This window comes from Spinacia oleracea, chromosome 5, assembly GCF_020520425.1.
Source record: "Spinacia oleracea cultivar Varoflay chromosome 5, BTI_SOV_V1, whole genome shotgun sequence".
In the NCBI taxonomy this organism is placed as follows: domain Eukaryota; kingdom Viridiplantae; phylum Streptophyta; class Magnoliopsida; order Caryophyllales; family Amaranthaceae; genus Spinacia; species Spinacia oleracea.
The window spans coordinates 81,969,627-81,990,964 of record NC_079491.1 but is presented as its reverse complement, the minus strand read 5'-3'; the positions used below and the strand labels follow the sequence as shown (position 1 = coordinate 81,990,964).

General features: G+C 35.3%; 1 protein-coding gene across 1 annotated transcript; it reads left to right on the top strand.

Moving 5' to 3' along the window:
- The first annotated feature begins 17,563 nt into the window (after positions 1 to 17,563).
- Positions 17,564 to 18,415, top strand: LOC110775979 (uncharacterized). The gene has a single exon (XM_021980565.1). It carries the CDS (start codon positions 17,564 to 17,566, stop codon positions 18,413 to 18,415), a length of 852 nt encoding a protein of 283 aa, XP_021836257.1.
- Positions 18,416 to 21,338: the final 2,923 nt, after the last annotated feature.

Below are 21,338 nucleotides of genomic sequence, written 5' to 3'. Positions count from 1 at the left end.
TCCACCCTCTTAACTCAATTGACCCAATTAAAAATTTGTCTTATTCATCAAATTTTACATCGAACGTACTTAATATAAATCGTAAAATACAAAATTAAAATTTTCTAAGTTATATACGTAGTATATGTAAATGCTCGCCTATCTTATTTGTTATGTCTTTTTATATTACACTTTTTAAAAAATTTGTTAGAAAAAAATATAAATTCCTTCGATCTTCATCATTCTCATCTATCACATATCCAATTAATACACATTTTATGTATCCCGGCCCACCACTTATCTTATTATAATATGATTGTTTTCATAATTGTGTAATAACTTTTTTTTATTCTATTCTCGGCGATATAAACATAAACATAGGGGGTATTTAATTATAAGATACAACCATTATAAAGCCTACGTTGGCTTATGGAGTTAGAAATTCCAAAATCATCTTTGCCCCTTAAGCCCAAATATGATATATTATTAGTAGATCAAATATATTACATTATAATGTGCACCCACTTTATTCGACCAAATATTCATTAAAAAATGTCATACTCCACCCTCTTAACTCAATTGACTCAATTAAAAATTTATCTTATTCATCAACTTTTAAATCGAACGTACTAAATATAATTCGTGAAATACAAAATTAAAATTTTCTCAGTTATATACGTAGTATAGGTAAATGCTCGCCTATCTTATCTTGTTATGTCTTTTTTATATTACACTTTTTTAAAAATTTGTTAGAAAAAAATATAAATTCCTTCGATCTTCATCATTCTCATCTATCACATACCCAATTAAATACACATTTTATGTATTCCGTCCCACCACTTATCTTATTATGATATGATTGTTTTCACAATTGTGCAATAACTTTCTTTTACTCTGTTATCGGCGATATAAACATAAACATGAAGGAAATAATGCCCTTGGTCCAAGTATGCATTCTATGTTAAGTCTAATAAATGCGGTTCAGTATTAATTAACAAGTTAATAATTCAGTGAGATCAAGTGAGCTGAATGCCTAGCTAGAGGCCGCTTCAGTTCAAGTGGAATTAATGATATTAATCCACAGCTTACTCTTGACTGAACCCGTAGGGTCACACAAATAGTACGTAAACGGATCAAGTATTTAATGGCATTAAATACTCCATCTATGAATATTCGGAACCGACGGATCTTGGTTTCAGTGGGAGCTAAGATCGTCACAGGCAAGAAATGAATACTCCGGAAACGATGATATTGCCGGAAACGGAAATATGGATCGTGTCGGAAATATGAATATTATCCAAGTCGTAGATGTTGCCGGAAACGGAAACATGGTACGTATCGGAAAATATTATTGGAAATGGAAATATTACCAGAATCGGAAATATTGCCGGAAACGGAAATATTGTCAGAATCGGAAATATTGCCGGAATCGGAAAATAATTCCGGAAACGGAAATATTAAATATTTGTTCGAAACGGAAATTAATTCCGGAATCGGAAATATTAAATATTGTTCGTATCGGAAATAGATTCCGGAAATGGAAATTTAATCGGAAGCGTATCGTACGAATTAGCATCGGACGAGGCCTGCCGGACGAAGGCCCAGCACGAAGCCGGGCCATCGCCCAGCAAGCACGCACGCCACAAGCCCAGCGCGTGCCAAGGCCACGGATGCGTGGGCCGCGCTGCATGGGCTGCTGCTCGCATGCGCATGGGCAGCCCTTGTGGCTGCCGTGTGTGTGTGTGAGTTTGTGCTCATGCGTGATTCCTAAAACTGCAAGAGTTAGTGTGTGATTAAATTCCTATTCCTAATTAGATAAATTAATTAAATAGAATTCATGTAGGATTCTAATTTCAATTAATTCGTATCTTACTAGGATTGCGATTCCTTTTCCATAACTCTATAAATAAAGGCCTAGGGGTCATTATTTACATACAAGTTTTTAAGTATTCAAAACTAAGATTTTTAAGCAGAAAAATCAGCCAATATTCTTGCCTACCCAACCGAAAATATTAGAACCTTAAGGGCGATTCTAGTTGGTCAATCTTAAGGCGGATCCGGACGTGCTGTGGACTATCTACGGAGGGACGACACTTGGAGTCCTAAAGACTTGTTCTTGTTCGGTTCGGGCGCAGCTAGGGAAGGCACGCAACAAAGAGTATGCATCTAAACTATGCTAAATGATTATGTGTAAATAATATGTTTCCTGGCTTTATGGTTTTTCCGCATGATTTATGAACTGTCATATGAATCATAACCTAACAGTGGTATCACGAGCCCCTTATTATTTTCATAATCTAAATTGCATGAACATGGTTAAATATTACAAATTTGCAAGAATTAAAAGGGGTGATTAATTTTCGTAATTGTTAATTAATTGCAAATTGCGTTTATTTAATTATACGTACGCAGTTTTTCGGCAGTTTCTTCGTTACTCATCCGAATTGAGTGATTTTTGTGTCAATTCCGCATGTAAAAGGCATTCTAAAATTTTGACAAAAATAATATTTTTCTGCCGAACCCAGAATTCTCAAATTCGAAGCCTAACTATGACTTTTCGAAGGTTTTAGTTTTTCGAATGCAAAATTTCGTAAATTTAAGATGTTAAATTAAATATTTGCGATTCTTGTTGATAAATCTTGAATTTTTGATTGACCTACTGCATATGTTTAACAAGTTTGAATGCCTAGTCTTGTTAATTATGCAATCTAATTTGTAATTATGATTAATTTGTTGAAAATTAGAATAATTTAGAATTAATTTGATTTTCATAATTAATTGTAATTTAATTAGAAACCTATGATTAAAAACCACCATAAAAATTGTAAATTTACGATAAATTTTAAATTTTTATGACCTAGACTTGAATCCATATCAATCAGAAATCAATTGGATAATAAATTTTCGATTTTTCGCCCTAAAATTATGAAATTAATATTATTTATTAATTTGTCATTAATTTTAAATATAAATTTTAAATTTTTATGCGATTCGTTCAAATAACTTGCACGCACGAAGCAATGGACGCTTCGTGTTACCCTTAAGGGGTGTTGTATAATGCGGGCATGCGACGACGAGCAAGGGAGCTCGTCGCCCGTGCGGCACGAATGCAATGAGCAAGGGCGTAGTGCACGAGCACAAGGCAGCAGCCCTGCCTTGTGTCGTGTGCCACGAGCAATGAACGAATGGGCATGGGCGAGGGGCGAGCCAAGGCAGTCGCGTGTGGGCAGCAAGCGAGCTGCGCCACAACGCGCGCTGCCTCGCACAAGTGCGAGCAGCCTCGCGCGCAGCGAGCGCAAGCTCGCGTGCCACGAGCGCTGCGCCCAGCACTACTCGCGCGCACAGCGCGCGATGTCGCTCGCCCAGCGAGCGATGTCGCGCCCCAGCGAGCGATGGCTCGCGCGCACAGCGCGCGATGTCGCCCGCCGAGCGAGCGATGTCGCGCCCCAGCGAGCGATGGCTCGCGCGCACAGCGAGCGAGCCAGCGCGCCCAGCGAGCGATCTCGCGCGCGCGCACTGCGAGCGATAGCTCGCGTACGATGGGGCGCTGTGCGGAGGCTTGCGATAGGACAGCAGCAGCTATGCGACGAGCGCATGGGCTGCGCGCACATGGCCAGCAATGGCTGTGTGCGTACGGCCCATGGGCGTGCAACGCGTAGGGTGTTTGCGTTACGATTAGATCGTTTTGAATGTTTAATTTGAAAATTTCAGTTCACGTAATTTTAATTAATTTTAAAATTAATAATTTGAATTAATTTCTTGGATTTTAATTTTGAATATTATAATTATAATAAATGGAATTTATTCTAATTATTTTACTAAAATTAAAATCATGAATTAATTTAAATGCGACTGAAATTAAATTAAATTTTTGGATTCAATTATAAATTTATATGAGCTTTAAATTTTAATTAAATTTGTATGTTTCCGGTTAGACTAGAAATACAATTTTATGTTTAAAATTAGTAAAGCATATGAATTTATTGGTTTAAGTGGGAGCGCTTTTTAGTCATAAACTCTTGATTAGGTCTACAAATCCTTAAGGTTAAAACAACTCGATTAGAATTAATAAGGACTGAATAATTGGTAGATTATTGGTGCCCTTGATTAATTGCTGCAAATGTTTACGTGATGCATAATGTGTTTTACTAACCAGCTATGTGGGCCATTCATGATAATGAATGGGTGAATGGTATATATTGTATATGTACTGTTTTGCAGGTTATGAAGTGACTAGTATGGCCCAAATAGGATAGAAAATATGGTCTGCGTACCATTAATTTGAATGTAATTGGTCTAAAGTACCAAAGTTATTTTTCAATTCAAATATGGTCTGCGAACCATCAAATAGTTGTAATTAGTTATAGCTTATCCTAATTGAAGAAAATGGTGCCTCCCACGGAGATTTTCAAGACGGACTTTGAAGTCAAAGCTTCAAGATGAAGTCGGGCCATACTAGATCACAAATATCTTATGCCTGTTTTAAGTTATTTATTGCTTTTAAATATGTCTTAAAATGCATGAGATCAAAAGCTTGATTATGTTGCATGATTAAGGATTTTAGTTCACTTAAAATCTAACCAACATAGTAAGAGCCTTAAGTTCCAAACTTAAAAATTGAGTTATAAGGTGCCATGCCAAAATATACACTTGCTTGGATATCCTTTACATCAATCTAGTAATAGTTTTCGCTCAGCGAGGTGTTACTTATTGGTCCTAAAGGGGCAAGGTACACAAATAATTGTGAGTACACGTTAGTTTTGGTGAAACTCAACGATATAAGTAAGGAGTCCTTTTATGTCGTGGCAAAATCGATAGGTTTACCTAATAAGTTCTTAGACGTACCTATCAACCAAGAATAGTTTCTAGACTATTAGCAAAAGGCTTTTGCTTACCTAAGATGTTTTAGGATTAAGTCGACAAACTGTGCTTAGTTCTTCAATGATTTTAGGATCTTGGAATCATTTTATTCACACCTGCCGGAACAATAAAATCGAATAAAATGCTAATAACTTGTTTGAATTGCATGGTTGCTTTAATTTCAAGTTATTATTCATGATAAATGTTTAGACTTTGCATGCTTCAATGTATGTTTTAATTATTGTTTATAATTAAATATCTTGCACTGCAATAACAGTAAATTTCCTCGATTGGTAGTGAATCCAAGAACGATTCACGGAAATGAGAGAAAGTGAGCAATTTAAAATGTACGTTTCTTATATCGACTTTTATGGTTGTTTTCGAGTATCAAAGTCGAATGGCAAACCGATTGGTGCTTGTGAATTCAAAATACAATGTGGTTTTGAGATCATAAAGCATTGAGTTTAAACGCTCAGCTTTACCAATGGTTAACAACCATAAATCCTTTTTCCATTTAATTCTCGAATGAGTCTAGTTCCTAGACATTCGAATAGATCGATGCTTAGAGAACTTTAGAAGCTTCTGGTAAGATCATCTAGTTGAAACAGAATATTCAACATAAATTAAAATGGTAAAGAACCTTGTTGGTGACATTGGACATGTCTAACAAAGTATAAAAGTCAACACTAAAGAATTCAATTCTTAAGACTATAAGAAAGGGTACAAGAAATAGGAAAACGAGGAACAAATGAAAGGAATTTACGATTCCGTTTCTACCTATAAATTTATGTTTAAAGAGAAGTGACCTAGCAATCAAACTTCCTTGGTATCATATACCGCTTGAGGTTCTTACTTCGGTAATAACTCAAATAATGGAAGCTAGGATACACTAATGACCTACAAGTGGGAAATGAAGCATGGCAATGCTACATTAGTTGTAGGGTCATCTAGTTTGTTTTAAGTCCTTTCAAAGGCTGGAACTTAATGGCTATTTTGTTCCATAATCAGCATACCTAAATTTCTGCTTCAAACACAGAAAGACTCACATTCAGAAGAACAAAAACAATGCTTGTTTGTTTGTTTATTTGAATGAAATGGTCAATTACTGGTTGAGTCAATATGCTTGATTAAAACAAACAACTCTTTAAAGAACTTTACTAGGTTCAAATCAAACCCTTGATTTGAGTTCCATTAAATCTTTGGCATTGTTGCTTAGACCATATCAACAAGTTAACATTCATAAGCTCTATTTTGATGGACTTTTGAAAGTTGGTTGATTTCTAGATCAACTTAAGACAAGCTAGTCTTACTTGTTGAAAGTAACAAAGAATATGAACTATTGTTAGAACGCCTAGACGATAGAGTTCAAAGCTAAAGAAAGGTTTTATGACTTTATTATTTCACATGGATTTGAGTGAATATAGGTTTATTTACTCAAATGTGATATAAGTTGAATCTGTTTGGCTAGTTCAAAGATTCAGAAGTATAAAATCCACTCGGCAAGAAATCATAAAGATCTAGGTTAGATCATGTTGATGATTACTTGAGACCAAATATGATCATCAATGATTGTGTGTTGTAATTTCACAATCTAGCTCCATAAGATATGGCATATCTACGTTGGAATGATCGAAGTCAATTAGTACTTGATTCGATCAATGATGAATCATAAAGACTTTTCCTATAATTTCTAAAACAAAATGCTCAACTACCACCAAACTAAACCAAATTCGTCAAAGCTATTGAAAAGTAATTTCAGGATATCTTTTCAATTATATATATCTAAAGAGTTGCTAAACTCAGTGGGAGCTTAGTGTTTGTTATTCAACAAACTAAGGCCCAAGTCTAGATATATGTTTCATTGTGATTTATTCAAATGAGACACAAGGGTATTGTTTCTACCACGAATTTTTGAGAACATAATGTTTGTTTGCTCGAAATAATGTCCTTTTGGAGATTCGTTTCCAAAATGACAAGTGGGAGAAAATAGACCTCGAAAGTTTTCGAGGCGAACAACAAACATAAACGGACATTCCGGAGGCTTTTCGAAGTGCTTCAGAAAATCCGAACTTATTCTTTAAGGACTTTAGAAGTGGCTTTAAAGAATAGATATCTCTTAGAAGACTTTACAAGTGCTTCAAGGAGAACAGAATATTCAAAGGACTTTCAAGTGGCTATTGATATTCTATTGTTTGATGTTCTATACCCAAGTAGGCATAGAATTCAAGTCACTGAAACTATGAGATTCTTCTATTAGATAGTAAAGAAACATAGAGATCAGGTCAATGAAACTATGAGATTCTTCTATTAAATAGTGAAGAAACCTACAACTTGCAGTCAAACTATTATCATGTAGATTAATGAGTTTGTGACTTGACGAAACCTAGATTCCCTAAAATGGTTAGAGGCCATATATAGACTCAAATGTTTTAAATGGTTAGAGGCCATAAACCATACTCAATGTTTTGATGACAAAATTGAAATTTTGTTGATTTGCAAGAATAGTTTCACACCTATTGGTTGCAAGTTTGTTTTAAGGATAAAAACCATCAAACAAGAATTGTGTTCACACACAAAGCTAGATTAGTTGCTAAAGGTTACAAGCAAATTCATGGCATGGATTGTATTGAAACCTCATGCATAATCGTAATGCTCAAGTCTATAATTCAAGCAATGATTGCATATTGGTACATATAGCAATTGGATGACAAAACCAATTCCTCAATAAAATGTTGGAATAAACTATGTACATGGTATGTCATAGGATTTGTGGATCCAAATAAATGCTTGAAAAAGAAAGCTAGCTTATGAAATCTAAGTCCAGATTTAAGCAAGCAATTGGGAATTAGAACTGTATTTTAGTGAAGCTAATAAGTATTTTAGTTTCATAAAAAAAAATACATGATTCTTATAGATATATAAGAAGTTTAGTGGGAGTACTTAAAACTTAATTGGTCCTATGTGTATCACACACATATCTCTCTATTGTGAAATAACATTCAAATGCTAATGACTTAGATTTGAAATTATTCATCAATAATGGACCATGGCGAAACTTAGTACATACTGGGTATTAAGATCTATTTACAAAGATCTTATGATATTATTTTGGATTAAGTAATGGCATTTACTAAATCAAACACGAAAGTCTCCATTGGAGATATTCGACCCATGTGAATAAATCTAAGTAAAGGATGTTTGAACTATGTATAAGCATTTACTAAGTTAACATCAAAGAATCTAATGAGATTCTTCACCTATATTATATGTCAAAGAATTTAGCTGGATTCAGTATCTACTGAAATTGAATGAGCTAAAGTTACATGAATAGAATTCAATTGGGAATTATTCTACAAAAGAATTTATCATGTATGATATAATATGAGGATCGCCAAAAACGTATCGTATGACTTTAGGCATGACGAACATATACCAATCTCTATTGATCTAAGTGAAGATCAACTAGATTGAGATCAAGAATACTTATGGTACTTGAAAAGGTACATAGGAATAGTTCTTGATTCAAGGAAATAAAGATATGCTAAATATTGATGCTACACGCATAAACACTGGCAAAGGATCAAGCAAGACCCTTTGGAGTTAACCATTGATAAGGACGAGCTATAGAGCATCGTGTTTTGAAATGGCAACATGGGTTGGAGACCATGAGTTGTTGCGTGGGAAATTAAAATATTAATTTCTATGTTCTAAGATACAGCTGGAAAGTCTTCCACATGTCTGTGAACTGCTTGGATAAGTAAATCCAAACAAAGCATCACTAGCAACCTAAACAGTTGAAGTAAAAGTACTTATTGCCTAAGAAGCAATAAAACAGAGTTGTTTATATTAATGAGTTCTTCATTGAACTTTGGTGGATCACATGTCTGCTAACTTGATGGCTCTTCATTGCAAAATGCGTAGAACCACTATCGAAGTAAGAAAGACTAGATCACATAATAAACAAACTCAAAAGATCTTATCATCATATCTCGAAGAACATTCGATGAAAAGGATATTAAGATTGGCAAAGCATGATAACTAAACCTATGCAACAAGTGAGAAGCAACACTCACATTGTAGCACTGGAAATCAAACATAGCTTTGAATTCCATGAAATGTTTTAAAGATGGGTTAGAGGCCCATGGTTGTAAAACATTGGGGTTGAACATTTATCATATATGAAATGTGTTTTCATATTCCATTTAATCTTGGTTTAGTATTAAATGATGAGTCCCTTCAATTTGACAATATATTCAAGATAGACTGTCAGGACCAGTCCTGTGACTAAGAAATGTCTATCAAGTGAACTTGAATGTCAAAAGTTGAAAATGGTCCCTAGTCGGAGTTTTCTATAAAATTGGACGCATAGAAAACGTTAGACGACTAGAATGCAAGATGACTAGTAGTTCTGTTTCTTGAACTATGTGGACATGGCAATGTCATAATCATTTGCATAGATACTTACTTTGGGAAGACTAGTATCGGACAAGACCTATGAAACTTTACTGTAAGAGATGAAAATCTGTCATGAGTAAATTTCATTAAATTATTAGACACTAAATCCTCAATACCTGAGTGATTTGAGATTACTTGTTTGAGAACTGGTTGCTTTGACGTTGACCAACCGTCGCACCGTAAAAGGAGGCTATAAAGGCAACGCTCAGGTAATCACCTATCAAACGAAGTCTAATCTCAAGATCGCAAGATTGGGATTGTCCTCCCATAAATCGGGATGAGATGCTTAAAAGTTGTACAAGGCCACTCGGAGAGCTAGAAACTGTGAAATGCATGGCCGTGCTCGGATGAATCATAGGCTATGATTATCTGTTTATTTGATCAGTTGAACTCTGAAACCGAGGAACACCTCTGGACATAATAAGGATGACAACTCTTACCTTATGTTCAAGAGCAAGCATCGAGCGACAAAGGAATTAGGAAATGCACACTTGTCCCTAAGGACAAGTGGGAGACTGAAGGAAATAATGCCCTTGGTCCAAGTATGCATTCTATGTTAAGTCTAATAAATGCGGTTCAGTATTAATTAACAAGTTAATAATTCAGTGAGATCAAGTGAGCTGAATGCCTAGCTAGAGGCCGCTTCAGTTCAAGTGGAATTAATGATATTAATCCACAGCTTACTCTTGACTGAACCCGTAGGGTCACACAAATAGTACGTAAACGGATCAAGTATTTAATGGCATTAAATACTCCATCTATGAATATTCGGAACCGACGGATCTTGGTTTCAGTGGGAGCTAAGATCGTCACAGGCAAGAAATGAATACTCCGGAAACGATGATATTGCCGGAAACGGAAATATGGATCGTGTCGGAAATATGAATATTATCCAAGTCGTAGATGTTGCCGGAAACGGAAACATGGTACGTATCGGAAAATATTATTGGAAATGGAAATATTACCAGAATCGGAAATATTGCCGGAAACGGAAATATTGTCAGAATCGGAAATATTGCCGGAATCGGAAAATAATTCCGGAAACGGAAATATTAAATATTTGTTCGAAACGGAAATTAATTCCGGAATCGGAAATATTAAATATTGTTCGTATCGGAAATAGATTCCGGAAATGGAAATTTAATCGGAAGCGTATCGTACGAATTAGCATCGGACGAGGCCTGCCGGACGAAGGCCCAGCACGAAGCCGGGCCATCGCCCAGCAAGCACGCACGCCACAAGCCCAGCGCGCGCCAAGGCCACGGATGCGTGGGCCGCGCTGCATGGGCTGCTGCTCGCATGCGCATGGGCAGCCCTTGTGGCTGCCGTGTGTGTGTGTGAGTTTGTGCTCATGCGTGATTCCTAAAACTGCAAGAGTTAGTGTGTGATTAAATTCCTATTCCTAATTAGATAAATTAATTAAATAGAATTCATGTAGGATTCTAATTTCAATTAATTCGTATCTTACTAGGATTGCGATTCCTTTTCCATAACTCTATAAATAAAGGCCTAGGGGTCATTATTTACATACAAGTTTTTAAGTATTCAAAACTAAGATTTTTAAGCAGAAAAATCAGCCAATATTCTTGCCTACCCAACCGAAAATATTAGAACCTTAAGGGCGATTCTAGTTGGTCAATCTTAAGGCGGATCCGGACGTGCTGTGGACTATCTACGGAGGGACGACACTTGGAGTCCTAAAGACTTGTTCTTGTTCGGTTCGGGCGCAGCTAGGGAAGGCACGCAACAAAGAGTATGCATCTAAACTATGCTAAATGATTATGTGTAAATAATATGTTTCCTGGCTTTATGGTTTTTCCGCATGATTTATGAACTGTCATATGAATCATAACCTAACAAAACATAGGGGGTATTTATTTACGGAGTAGTTAAATTTTTGTGTCAATATTACGACATGTATTTTTATTAAATTAGTTTTGCATGTATAATTAAATGGACATAATGTGAATCAGATCAGTTGCGTTGACATATACTTTGTATGTCGTAGTAAAACCATTTAATGTTTACTACTTTACTAATACATAAATATAAAAGATATTCTTTAGTTTGACAACAATATCTTTTAAAAATATACTTCGTAATAAGGTATTAAACTAAAGTATATTTCCTTATAATTGATTTATTTAATTAGGAAGGGAAATAGCTGAATAATATTTTTAGCAGGTTTACTATCAACAGAATCTATAAGATTTATAATGAAAAATCAATAATAATTTTCCTAAATTAGAGTGTTATAATTATTTTTGTTTAATTAAAAGAGAGGCGAATCAATGAGTGACATTTGTCATCACCACATTGATTTCCTCTCTTTTAGTATAATATATAGATTAATAAAATTGCGAGATTAATTTTTATAGTTTCTAGATTAATTTACATTGAAGTTCACTTATGAATCTAATTCACCATTACTATGTTGAGATTCTAGTGAGAAAAGACAACTGCAAACACAAAAATGTTTAAAACATTTTTTTTTCTATTTATAATGTTATAAACAACTAACGACATAAAAGAAATTGTAATAAAATTGTTTATTCAAACAAATAAATCAAATGCTTAAGAAATATGATGTCGATGTGTAGACCTTTTACCTACCGTCAAACTATGAGTAATATCATTTCAGACCTTTGTTATCTCGTTATTACTTAAACGACATGTCTCGTGCAAGAAATTACACAACATTCACTTGTATCTCCTAAATCACATCTAAAATTGAAAAAAAAAATAGTTTTTTTAATTTTTTTTAAAAAAGAGAAAAAAACTAACTAAATCAAGAAAAAAAAAAGAAGAATATCAAAAAGAAGAGAAAATTAAAAAGAAGAAAATGCAGGAAAAATAAGGGCTGAAGAGCTTGAAAAAAAAAACACTAAAATAAATCAAATGGCAAGCAAAAAAAGGGAAAAAAGAAAAAAATAGAAAAAAAACAAAGAGAAAAAAATCAATAAGAAATTAAAGAACAGTAGGAATTAAAATAAACAAGAACCAAAAAATGGGAAAGAAAAAAACAATTATAAGAAAACTAGCCTTCGGTCTATTATGGGATGAGAGTGAGATTGCAATTTGAGAGGTAGGTATGAGTGAATTAGAAGGCAGGGGATAAAATTGTAATTTTAGATATTCCATAATATCCTCTAACTCAAAAAGCTCTTCCAATCAACTTTTTTGGAATTAGCGGATTCATCTCAATCCTCTATCCCAATCCGCTAACTACCAAACACCTACAATATGAAAAGAGAAGTAGAATAGAATGTTATTGTTCAAAAATTATGTTTGAAAAAAAATGACGAGGTTTATTAATAATTAAGTCATTAGTAGGATAGTGAAGAGAAAACTTTATTGACCCAATGGGTCAATTACCCACCTGGTGTGGCGAGAAACGTGGCATGGTGATAACTAGGAAAAGATGATGTGGCATTTGTTCAAATCTTACTCCGTAGTTCAATGCGAGGAAATACTTTCCATGACTTTTCCAAGCCTGTTCCAAATTCCAAGTTCCAAGTAAATTGCGGGGTGATTTGCAAGGACAATTCATTACCTCTTACACCAAAATAGCTTCAAAATCTCAAAAGCTCATTATCTTCATCAATGGTCGTTGCTTCATTTACACCACCATCTACGACATTTACATATGATGGCGTCGACGGTCGACCTCAACATATATGCCAGAATTTGAGTCTAAGGTCATTGTTCGCAATCGTTTTTTCTTGTAGAACGAAAAATAATATCGTGGCCACAAATTATCTATTCAATCCAATTTTCCAGATTTCAATAGTTTCATCAATTTGATTCAATTGAAGAAACAAACAACATACAAGGCAAAAAGAGAATTTTTATCCTGTGTTTCCATGTTTTGGGGATTAGTATGAGATGAATCAATGGGGAGGAAGGAGGAGAGAGAAGTTGACAACTACAGTGAACAAAATCAACACCAAGACAATGAAGATGAAGCGACAAGCGTCTGTTTTTTTTAAAAAAAATATTTTAGTGGAAAAAAAGGTATAAGATCTTGAACGAAAGATAGAAGAGGAAAGAATAGTAAACTACAGATCGAGTTAAATCTGGAAAATCAAATCTTCTGTTGTCGCTTCATATATCTATTATTTTGTTTGAGTTCTGTTATCCCTTTACATAAATTGATCTTCTGTGTCACTTCATATATCTATTATTTTGTTTAATTTGTAAAATGTGGATCGATTTTCCTTACAAGGTGTGTGGCTAATTTAGGTCCTATATTGAAGGTATGTACAGTATAGGTCTCAGGTTTAAACTCTCCGTCCTATTTAGATTTATATGTTCATTTATGACTCATTCGCGACAAAAAAAAAATATAAGGTATATTCTAATAAATTCTCATTTACACATTTTTTTTTAAGGACTATAACCATTATGATGTACATGTCATCTGGCATTATCAAATATTTTATTTTTATTTGATTACTTTAAGTTTATTTGATTCATAATTTTAAACCGTAATACTACTTGACACATAGTCCATAAATATTAACGATGAATATTTAATGAGATCTTCAAAATGAGCCTAATATGTAAAACATTTAGAATGTAGTTGTGATTTTTTCATTGTTCTTATTTTGTTAAGAATATGTTTTGAAAATTAGATATCAAATTAAAATGTACAACGTACTTCGTAAATTCCTTTTAAAAAAGTAGTACTTTGTAAAATATGCCGATTGTTTTAAGGTTAGATCATTGTCAAATTCGATGGATAAGTTCATTGTCAACTTTGTACAACCATGTACGGGCCGCCCAGAGATGGCGGCCGGTACATGGTTCCGGCCGCCATCTCTGGGCGGCCCGTACATGGTTTGGGCCGCCATCTCTAGGCGGCCCAAAAATTCAAATTTTTTTTTTGATTTTTTTCCGGAATTGTAGGCTACTTAAAAATATAAATTGTTATAATTATTTTTTTTTAAAATTATTTATTTATTTTTTTCGACGTGAATGGTGGAGGTGTTGGGCGTTAATGGTGGAGGTGGTTGGAGGTGGTGGGCCGTGAATGAGTGGTGGTTGGAGGTTTTCGGATTTGAATGGTGGGGTGAGAGGTTAGAGGTGAAGGAAAGGGGGGGTTAATTTTTATAAGGGTAACATGGTACTTTTGTCATTAAAACGAGGAAGTTTTTAGCGAAAAAGGACGTCGAATAAAAACCCCCTAAAAAAAAGTACACAAAAAATAATAACCAATTATCTCGGTAATTGATGTGTGTAGACTGTAGCGTATGATAAGTTGAAATTTCTCATATATTAATGGTGATTTCTTTTATAGATACTCCATACTAAGCTCATTAAATGAATTCATATTTTGTTTATTCCACCTATGTCCACTAAATTGTTTTAGGAAATGATATTTATTTTAATATTTTATTATTTATTAAAAACAGAAAGTTAGTTAGTTACAAATTCTGTTATGAATGAGCTGGTTTTAGCTTTGTATATAAGCAGTTTATTCTGCTTTAATTTCTTTCGTTTTTGTGAGAGATTAATTCAACTAAATTCTTTCCTCTCCAAAACTTTGTTCATATCAGTTTTGGGTTTCTTCATGGTATCATAGCAATAATCTCTGATCTGAGATTGAGGTTATCTCATTTTGAGATTGATTTAATCAGTTCTTTAAATCAAGAACTGCGAGTGATTTCTGAGTGTTTGTTACAAAATTTCTTGCTGATTGCGATTGTAATTGCGAAGTTTCTTGCGTAAACTCAGGAATTTTTTGTTTGATTAAGCTCATCTCTTGACTGCAATGGAAATTGAAGATTCTGAAAGTGATAATTTACAACACAACTTACACAATGGAGGTAATGGTGACAATTCTGATCCTTATTTCATTGCTAATTCGGATAATCCAACATCTTCATTAGTTGTTGTTGTTTTCACTGGTGTAAACTTTGTTCGGTGGAGTAGAAATGTAAAACGAGCTTTGATTGCTAAAAACAAAAGAAGGTTTCATTAATGGTGATATAACAAAACCAGCAGTTAATCACAAAGATTATCTCAAATGGAAACGAGCTGATTTTATGGTTATAAGCTGGATCTTGAGTTCTATGAATAATGAATTAGCTGATGATTTTGGTTATATTGATAATGCTGTTGAACTATGGAAAGAATTGAATGAAAGGTTTGGTCAGTCCAATGGTCCTTTGATTTATCAATTAAAGAAAGAGATTGAGAATCTCACTCAACAGATCATGACCATTGTTACATATTATGGCAAATCGAAGAAGTTATGGGATGAAATGCAGAATCTGAGAGCATTTCCTACCTGTACTTGTGGTGCTTTGAATCACTGTAGTTGTCATTTTTTGAAAAAAGATAGATGAGGTTTGAAGAAGAGGATAAAATGATGAAGTTCTTGCTTGGATTAAATGGAGGTTTTGATGGTACTATAACAAATGTATTGTCTATGGATCCTTTGCCTAGCATCAACAGAGCTTTTTCAATAACTCAACAAATAGAGAAGCAAAAAGAGTTGAGCAATGCTACTGTTGATTGTAATGCTATTACTAGCAGTGCTATGGCTGCACAAGCTTACAAAGGTGGACAGACTCAGAAGTATATTGCTGGTTCTGGGAGGAAAGATTGGAAAGAGTTGAAAAAGGAAAAACTAAATCGAATTTGCACTCATTGCAAAGGAAAAGGACATACAGCTGATCAGTGTTTCAAACTTATTGGCTATCCTGATTGGTACAACACTATTAAGGCTTCCAAGGGGAGTAGTTCTACTGGTGGTAGGCTTGCAGCAAATGTCAATTATTCTGTTGATATTGGAGATGAACCTTTGGGTAATACATATGATGATAATGGAGTTTTGAACAATGACATGCTGAATGCTATTTGTCAAGAAGTTATGAAGGTAATGAACATCAAACAATCTCAGAATACTGATGCAACTAGAGCCACTTGCTCTTATGTCAATTATGCAGTTATTCTTTCTCACTCATTCAATTGTGCTGTAAATAAGTTGCATGATGAATGCCTGTGGATTGTTGACTCTGGTGCATGTGATCACATGACTTATGATGAAACCATTTTAACCAACATACATCCACTTTTCAATCCAATCAAAGTAGGACTACCTGATGGTTCTCAATTGACTGTTGAAACTATTAGAGATACTGTCTTGAGCACTAAATTAGTCCTACATAATGTCCTATTGGTTAAATTTTTCAAACATAATATGTTGTCTATTGGTAGACTAATTGAGCATACTGGTGTGAAAGTCATATTCACTGGTACTAGATACACTTTCCAGGACCCTGCTAGTTCTGAGTTGATTGGTGTTGGAAAAAGGACAAATGGTCTATACTATTTTGTTACACCTTCAAACAACAAACTGTCAAGTACTGCAATCAACAAAGGTATCATTCATCAGCAACCAAGCTGTAATACTGTAGCAAGTGTTACTAATGTAAATAAGATTGATGAGAATAAGGTTGTTCTACCAAGCAAAACTGCCACTAGTGTTTCTCGGGCTAAAGAGTTGGATAGAAATAAGATACACATGCTTCATGCTAGACTAGGACATCCCTCATTGTCCAAAATGAAGTATGTAAACTCTGGGTTTTGTAAAGGAATTTCTGAATATAACTACATTGTGTGTTACAAATCTAAGCAACATAAATTGCCCTTTACTATTAGTACAAGTAAAGCAGATGCATGTTTTGATTTGATTCATGTGGATTTATGGGGCCCATATAAAGTCAGGAATCTAGATGGAGCTTCATTATTTCTTACTGTACTTGATGATCACAGTAGGATAACATGGACCTATCTCCTTCATAATAAACTTCAAGTTGAGAAAGTTGTTTCTGGTTTCTTGTCCATGGTTGAAACTCAGTTCAATACAAAGGTCAAAAGAATCAGGTCTGACAATGGAACTGAAATTGTGAAAGAATCCTGTAGGAACTTATTTGCCAGCAAAGGGATCTTTCATGAAAGAAGTGTTCCATATGTTCCTCAACAAAATGGGAGACTTGAGAGAAAACATAGGAGTCTTCTTGAAATAGCTAGATCTCTGAGATTTCATGCAGGCCTTCCTAAGAAATTTTGGGGAGAGTGCATTCTTACTGTAAACTCACCTAATCAACAAAATTCCTTCTAAGCTTTTGGGTTTGAAAACTCCTTTTGAGGTTCTGTTTAATAAACCACCTGAATATGACACTTTAAGGGTGTTTGGTTGCTTATGTTTTGCTCACAATAATCACATTCAGAGGGATAAATTTGACTCAAGAACCAAAAGATGTTTGTTTATATGTTATCCTGCTGCCTACAAAGACTTTATGACCTTGATAATCACAATGTTTTTGTATCCAGAGATGTGATTTTCTTTGAGATTGTTTTCCCATATGCCACTACACCTGATTCTATTCCTAATATTGTTTCTTCTCCTTCTCTAGTTCACTTTGGTACTGATAATTCTTCTTCAAACTTACATTTTCACACTGTCACAAATCACACCAGTGAACCTGGAAATTCTTTTCTTTCTCCTAACTCTCCTATCTTTTCTCACCCATCTCCAAATCCTTCCAATCATTTTATACATCCCGATTCCCCAAATTCAAATTCTTCCATTCCTTCTCCTAATATTTCTTTGACTTCTGGTAACCCTCAACCACCTCCTAATCCAATTGGTATTCCTATTCATGCACCTAGACAGTCTACCAGAAAAATAAAGCCTTCTTCAGTTCTTACTGATTTTGTAGGAGGATATGTTCCCCATAGAACTTCTTTGGTTCCATCCAATGACAGTGAATCTTTGTCATTCTCTGCTGATTCTACACTGACTGACAATATTGCTTCATTTCCACTTGACTTTGATTGGTTACTTGATCTGGCTTTACATAACTTTGATATTTGGGATTCTCTAGCTTTCTCTGTGTGTTCTACTTCATCTGATCCTCAACATTACAATCAAGCTAAGGATAATGAGAATTTGATTTTGGCTATGGATAAGGAAATACAGGCTCTTGAGAGCAATAACACTTGGGATCTTACTTTATTTCCCAAGGACAAGAAAGCTATTGGTTCAAAATGGGTTTATAGGACAAAGTTGAATCCAGATTACACAATAGACAAACACAGAGCAAGGTAGGATGGTTGCTATTGGCTATCAACAAGTTGAGGGAAGGGATTTCACTCAAACATTCTCTCCAGTTGCTAAACTAGCTACTGTTAGAATTGTCATAGCACTTGCGGCTATGAAAGGCTGGATTCTTTGTCAACTTGATGTAAACAATGCCTTTCTTCATGGCTTTCTTGATGAGGAGGTGTACATGAAACCTCCTGTTGGTTACACTAAATCTAAGCCAGGTGAGGTATGTAGACTCAGAAAGTCAATCTATGGCCTCAAACAGGCTTCTAGACAATGGAATAAAGAGTTAAGCAAGTTCTTGAAAACTCTCAATTTTCAGCAATCCACACGGGATTATTCTCTTTTCACCAGAACTCTTGATGGTGAATTTCTGGTGTTGCTTGTATATGTTGATGATATTCTTCTTACTGGTACTTCTTCTTCTCAAATTGACGCAGTGAAAATTTCTCTTGATCAAGCTTTCACAATTAAGGACCTTGGCCAATTGGCTTATTTTTTGGGCATTGAGGTACACAGAAATGAAAAAGGCATATTCCTTTCCCAAAAGAAATACATTCAAGATATTCTTGCTGATGCTAGAATGGAGAATTGTGATTCAGTATCTGCACCTTTATCTTGTGGACTCAACTTATCTACTGATGTGGGTGATCTGATTGCTGAACCTGATGTTTACAGAAGATTGGTTGGTAGATTGCTTTACCTGGGTATTACCAGACCAGATTTGTCTTATTGTGTTCAACACCTAAGTCAGTTTGTGTTAGGTTATGATACATATGAATAAACATAAATCATGCGGAAAAACCATAAAGCCAGGAAACATATTATTTATACATAATCATATAGCATAATTTAGGTGCATACACTTTGTAGCGTGCCCTCCCTAGCTGCGCCCGAACCGAACAAGAACAAGTCTTTAGGACTCCAAGTGTCGTCCCTCCGTAGATAGTCCACAACACGTCCGGATCCGCCTTAAGATTGACCAACTAGAATCGCCCTTAAGGTACTATAATTTTCGGCAATTATGGGCAAGAATGTGACTGAATTTTTGCTCTCAAAAATCACTTTGAATACTTCAAAACTCGTTATAAATTGTGAACCCAGGCCACATATTTATAGGGGTATGGAAAGAGAATTGGAATCCTACTAGGATACGAATTAATTAAATTAGAATCCTAGTAGAACTCTTATTTAATTAATTTATCTTTTAGAATTAGGAATTTAATCATTTAAACGAATCCTATACGCTTTAGGTTTCGTATGTGAACACAAACACACACGCACGCACAGCAGCCCACGAGGGGCGCCATGCGCGCGCGCGCGCAGCCCACGAGCACTCGCAGCCCACTGCCACGAAGCCCACACGCTGCCGCAGCCTTAGCGCGCGCTGGACCTGCCTTGCGGTGGGCCTGGCGCATCCTTGACTGGTGCGTTGTGCGCGGGTTTCTCTTGCTAGACGTGGGCCTGGCTTCGTGCTGGGCCTTCGTCTAGCAAGCTCGTCCGATGCTAATTCGTACGACGCGCTTCCGATTAATTTCCCGATTCCGGATTTTATTTCCGATACGAACAATATTTAACATTTCCGATTCCGGAATTAATTTCTGTTTCGAACAAATATTTAATATTTCCGTTTCCGGAATTATTTTCCGATTCCGATAATATATCCGATTCAGACAATATTTCCGTTTCCGACAATATTTCCGATTCCGGCAATATTTCCATTTCCATTAATATTTTCCGATACGTACCATGTTTCCGTTTCCGGCAACATCTACGACTTGGATAATATTTATATTTCCAATACGATCCATATTTCCGTTTCCGGCAATATCATCGTTTCCGGAGTATTCATTTCTTGCTTGTGACGATCTCAGCTCCCACTAAAACCAAGATCCGTCGATTCTGAAATCCATAGATGGAGTATTTAATGCCATTAAATACTTGATCCGTTTACGTACTATTTGTGTGACCCTACGGGTTCAGTCAAGAGTAAGCTGTGGATTAATATAATTAATTCCACTTGAACTGAAGCGGCCTCTAGCTAGACATTCAGCTCACTTGATCTCATTGAATTATTAACTTGTTAATTAATACTGAACCGCATTTATTAGACTTAATATTATATGCATACTTGGACCAAGGGCACTATTTCCTTCAGTCTCCCACTTGTCCTTAGGGACAAGTGTGCATTTCCTAATTCCTTTGTCGCTCGATGCTTGCTCTTGAACATAAGGTAAGAGTTGTCATCCTTATTATGTCCAGAGGTGTTTCTCGGTTTCAGAGTTCAACTGATCAAATAAACAGTTTCTAGCTCTCCGAGTGGCCTTGTACAACTTTTAATCATCTCATCGCGATTTATGGGAGGACAATCCCAATCTTGCGATCTTGAGATTAGACTTCGTTTGATAGGTGATTACCTGAGCGTTGCCTTTATAGCCTCCTTTTACGGTGCGACGGTTGGTCAACGTCAAAGTAACGAGTTCTCAAACAAGTAATCTCAAATCACTCAGGTATTGAGGATTTAGTGTCTAATAATTTTAATGAAATTTACTTATGACAGATTTTCATCTCTTACAGTAAAGTTTCATAGGTCTGTCCGATACTAGTCTTCCCAAAGTAAGTATCTATGCAAATGGTAATGACATTGCCATGTCCACATAGTTCAAGAAACAGAACTACTAGTCATCTTGCATTCTAGTCGTCTAACGTTTTCTATGCGTCCAATTTTATAGAAAACTCCGACCAGGGACCATTTTCAACTTTTGACATTCAAGTTCACTTGATAGACATTTCTTAGTCACAGGACTGGTCCTGACAGTCTATCTTGAATATATCGTCAAATTCGAAGGGACTCATCATTTAATACTAAACCAAGATTAAATGGAATATGAAAATACATTTCATATATGATAAATGTTCAACCCCA

Excerpts from the sequence above, each read along its gene's own strand:
- LOC110775979 (XM_021980565.1), top strand. The coding sequence starts at position 17,564 with ATGTTTGTTTATATGTTATCCTGCTGCCTACAAAGACTTTATGACCTT.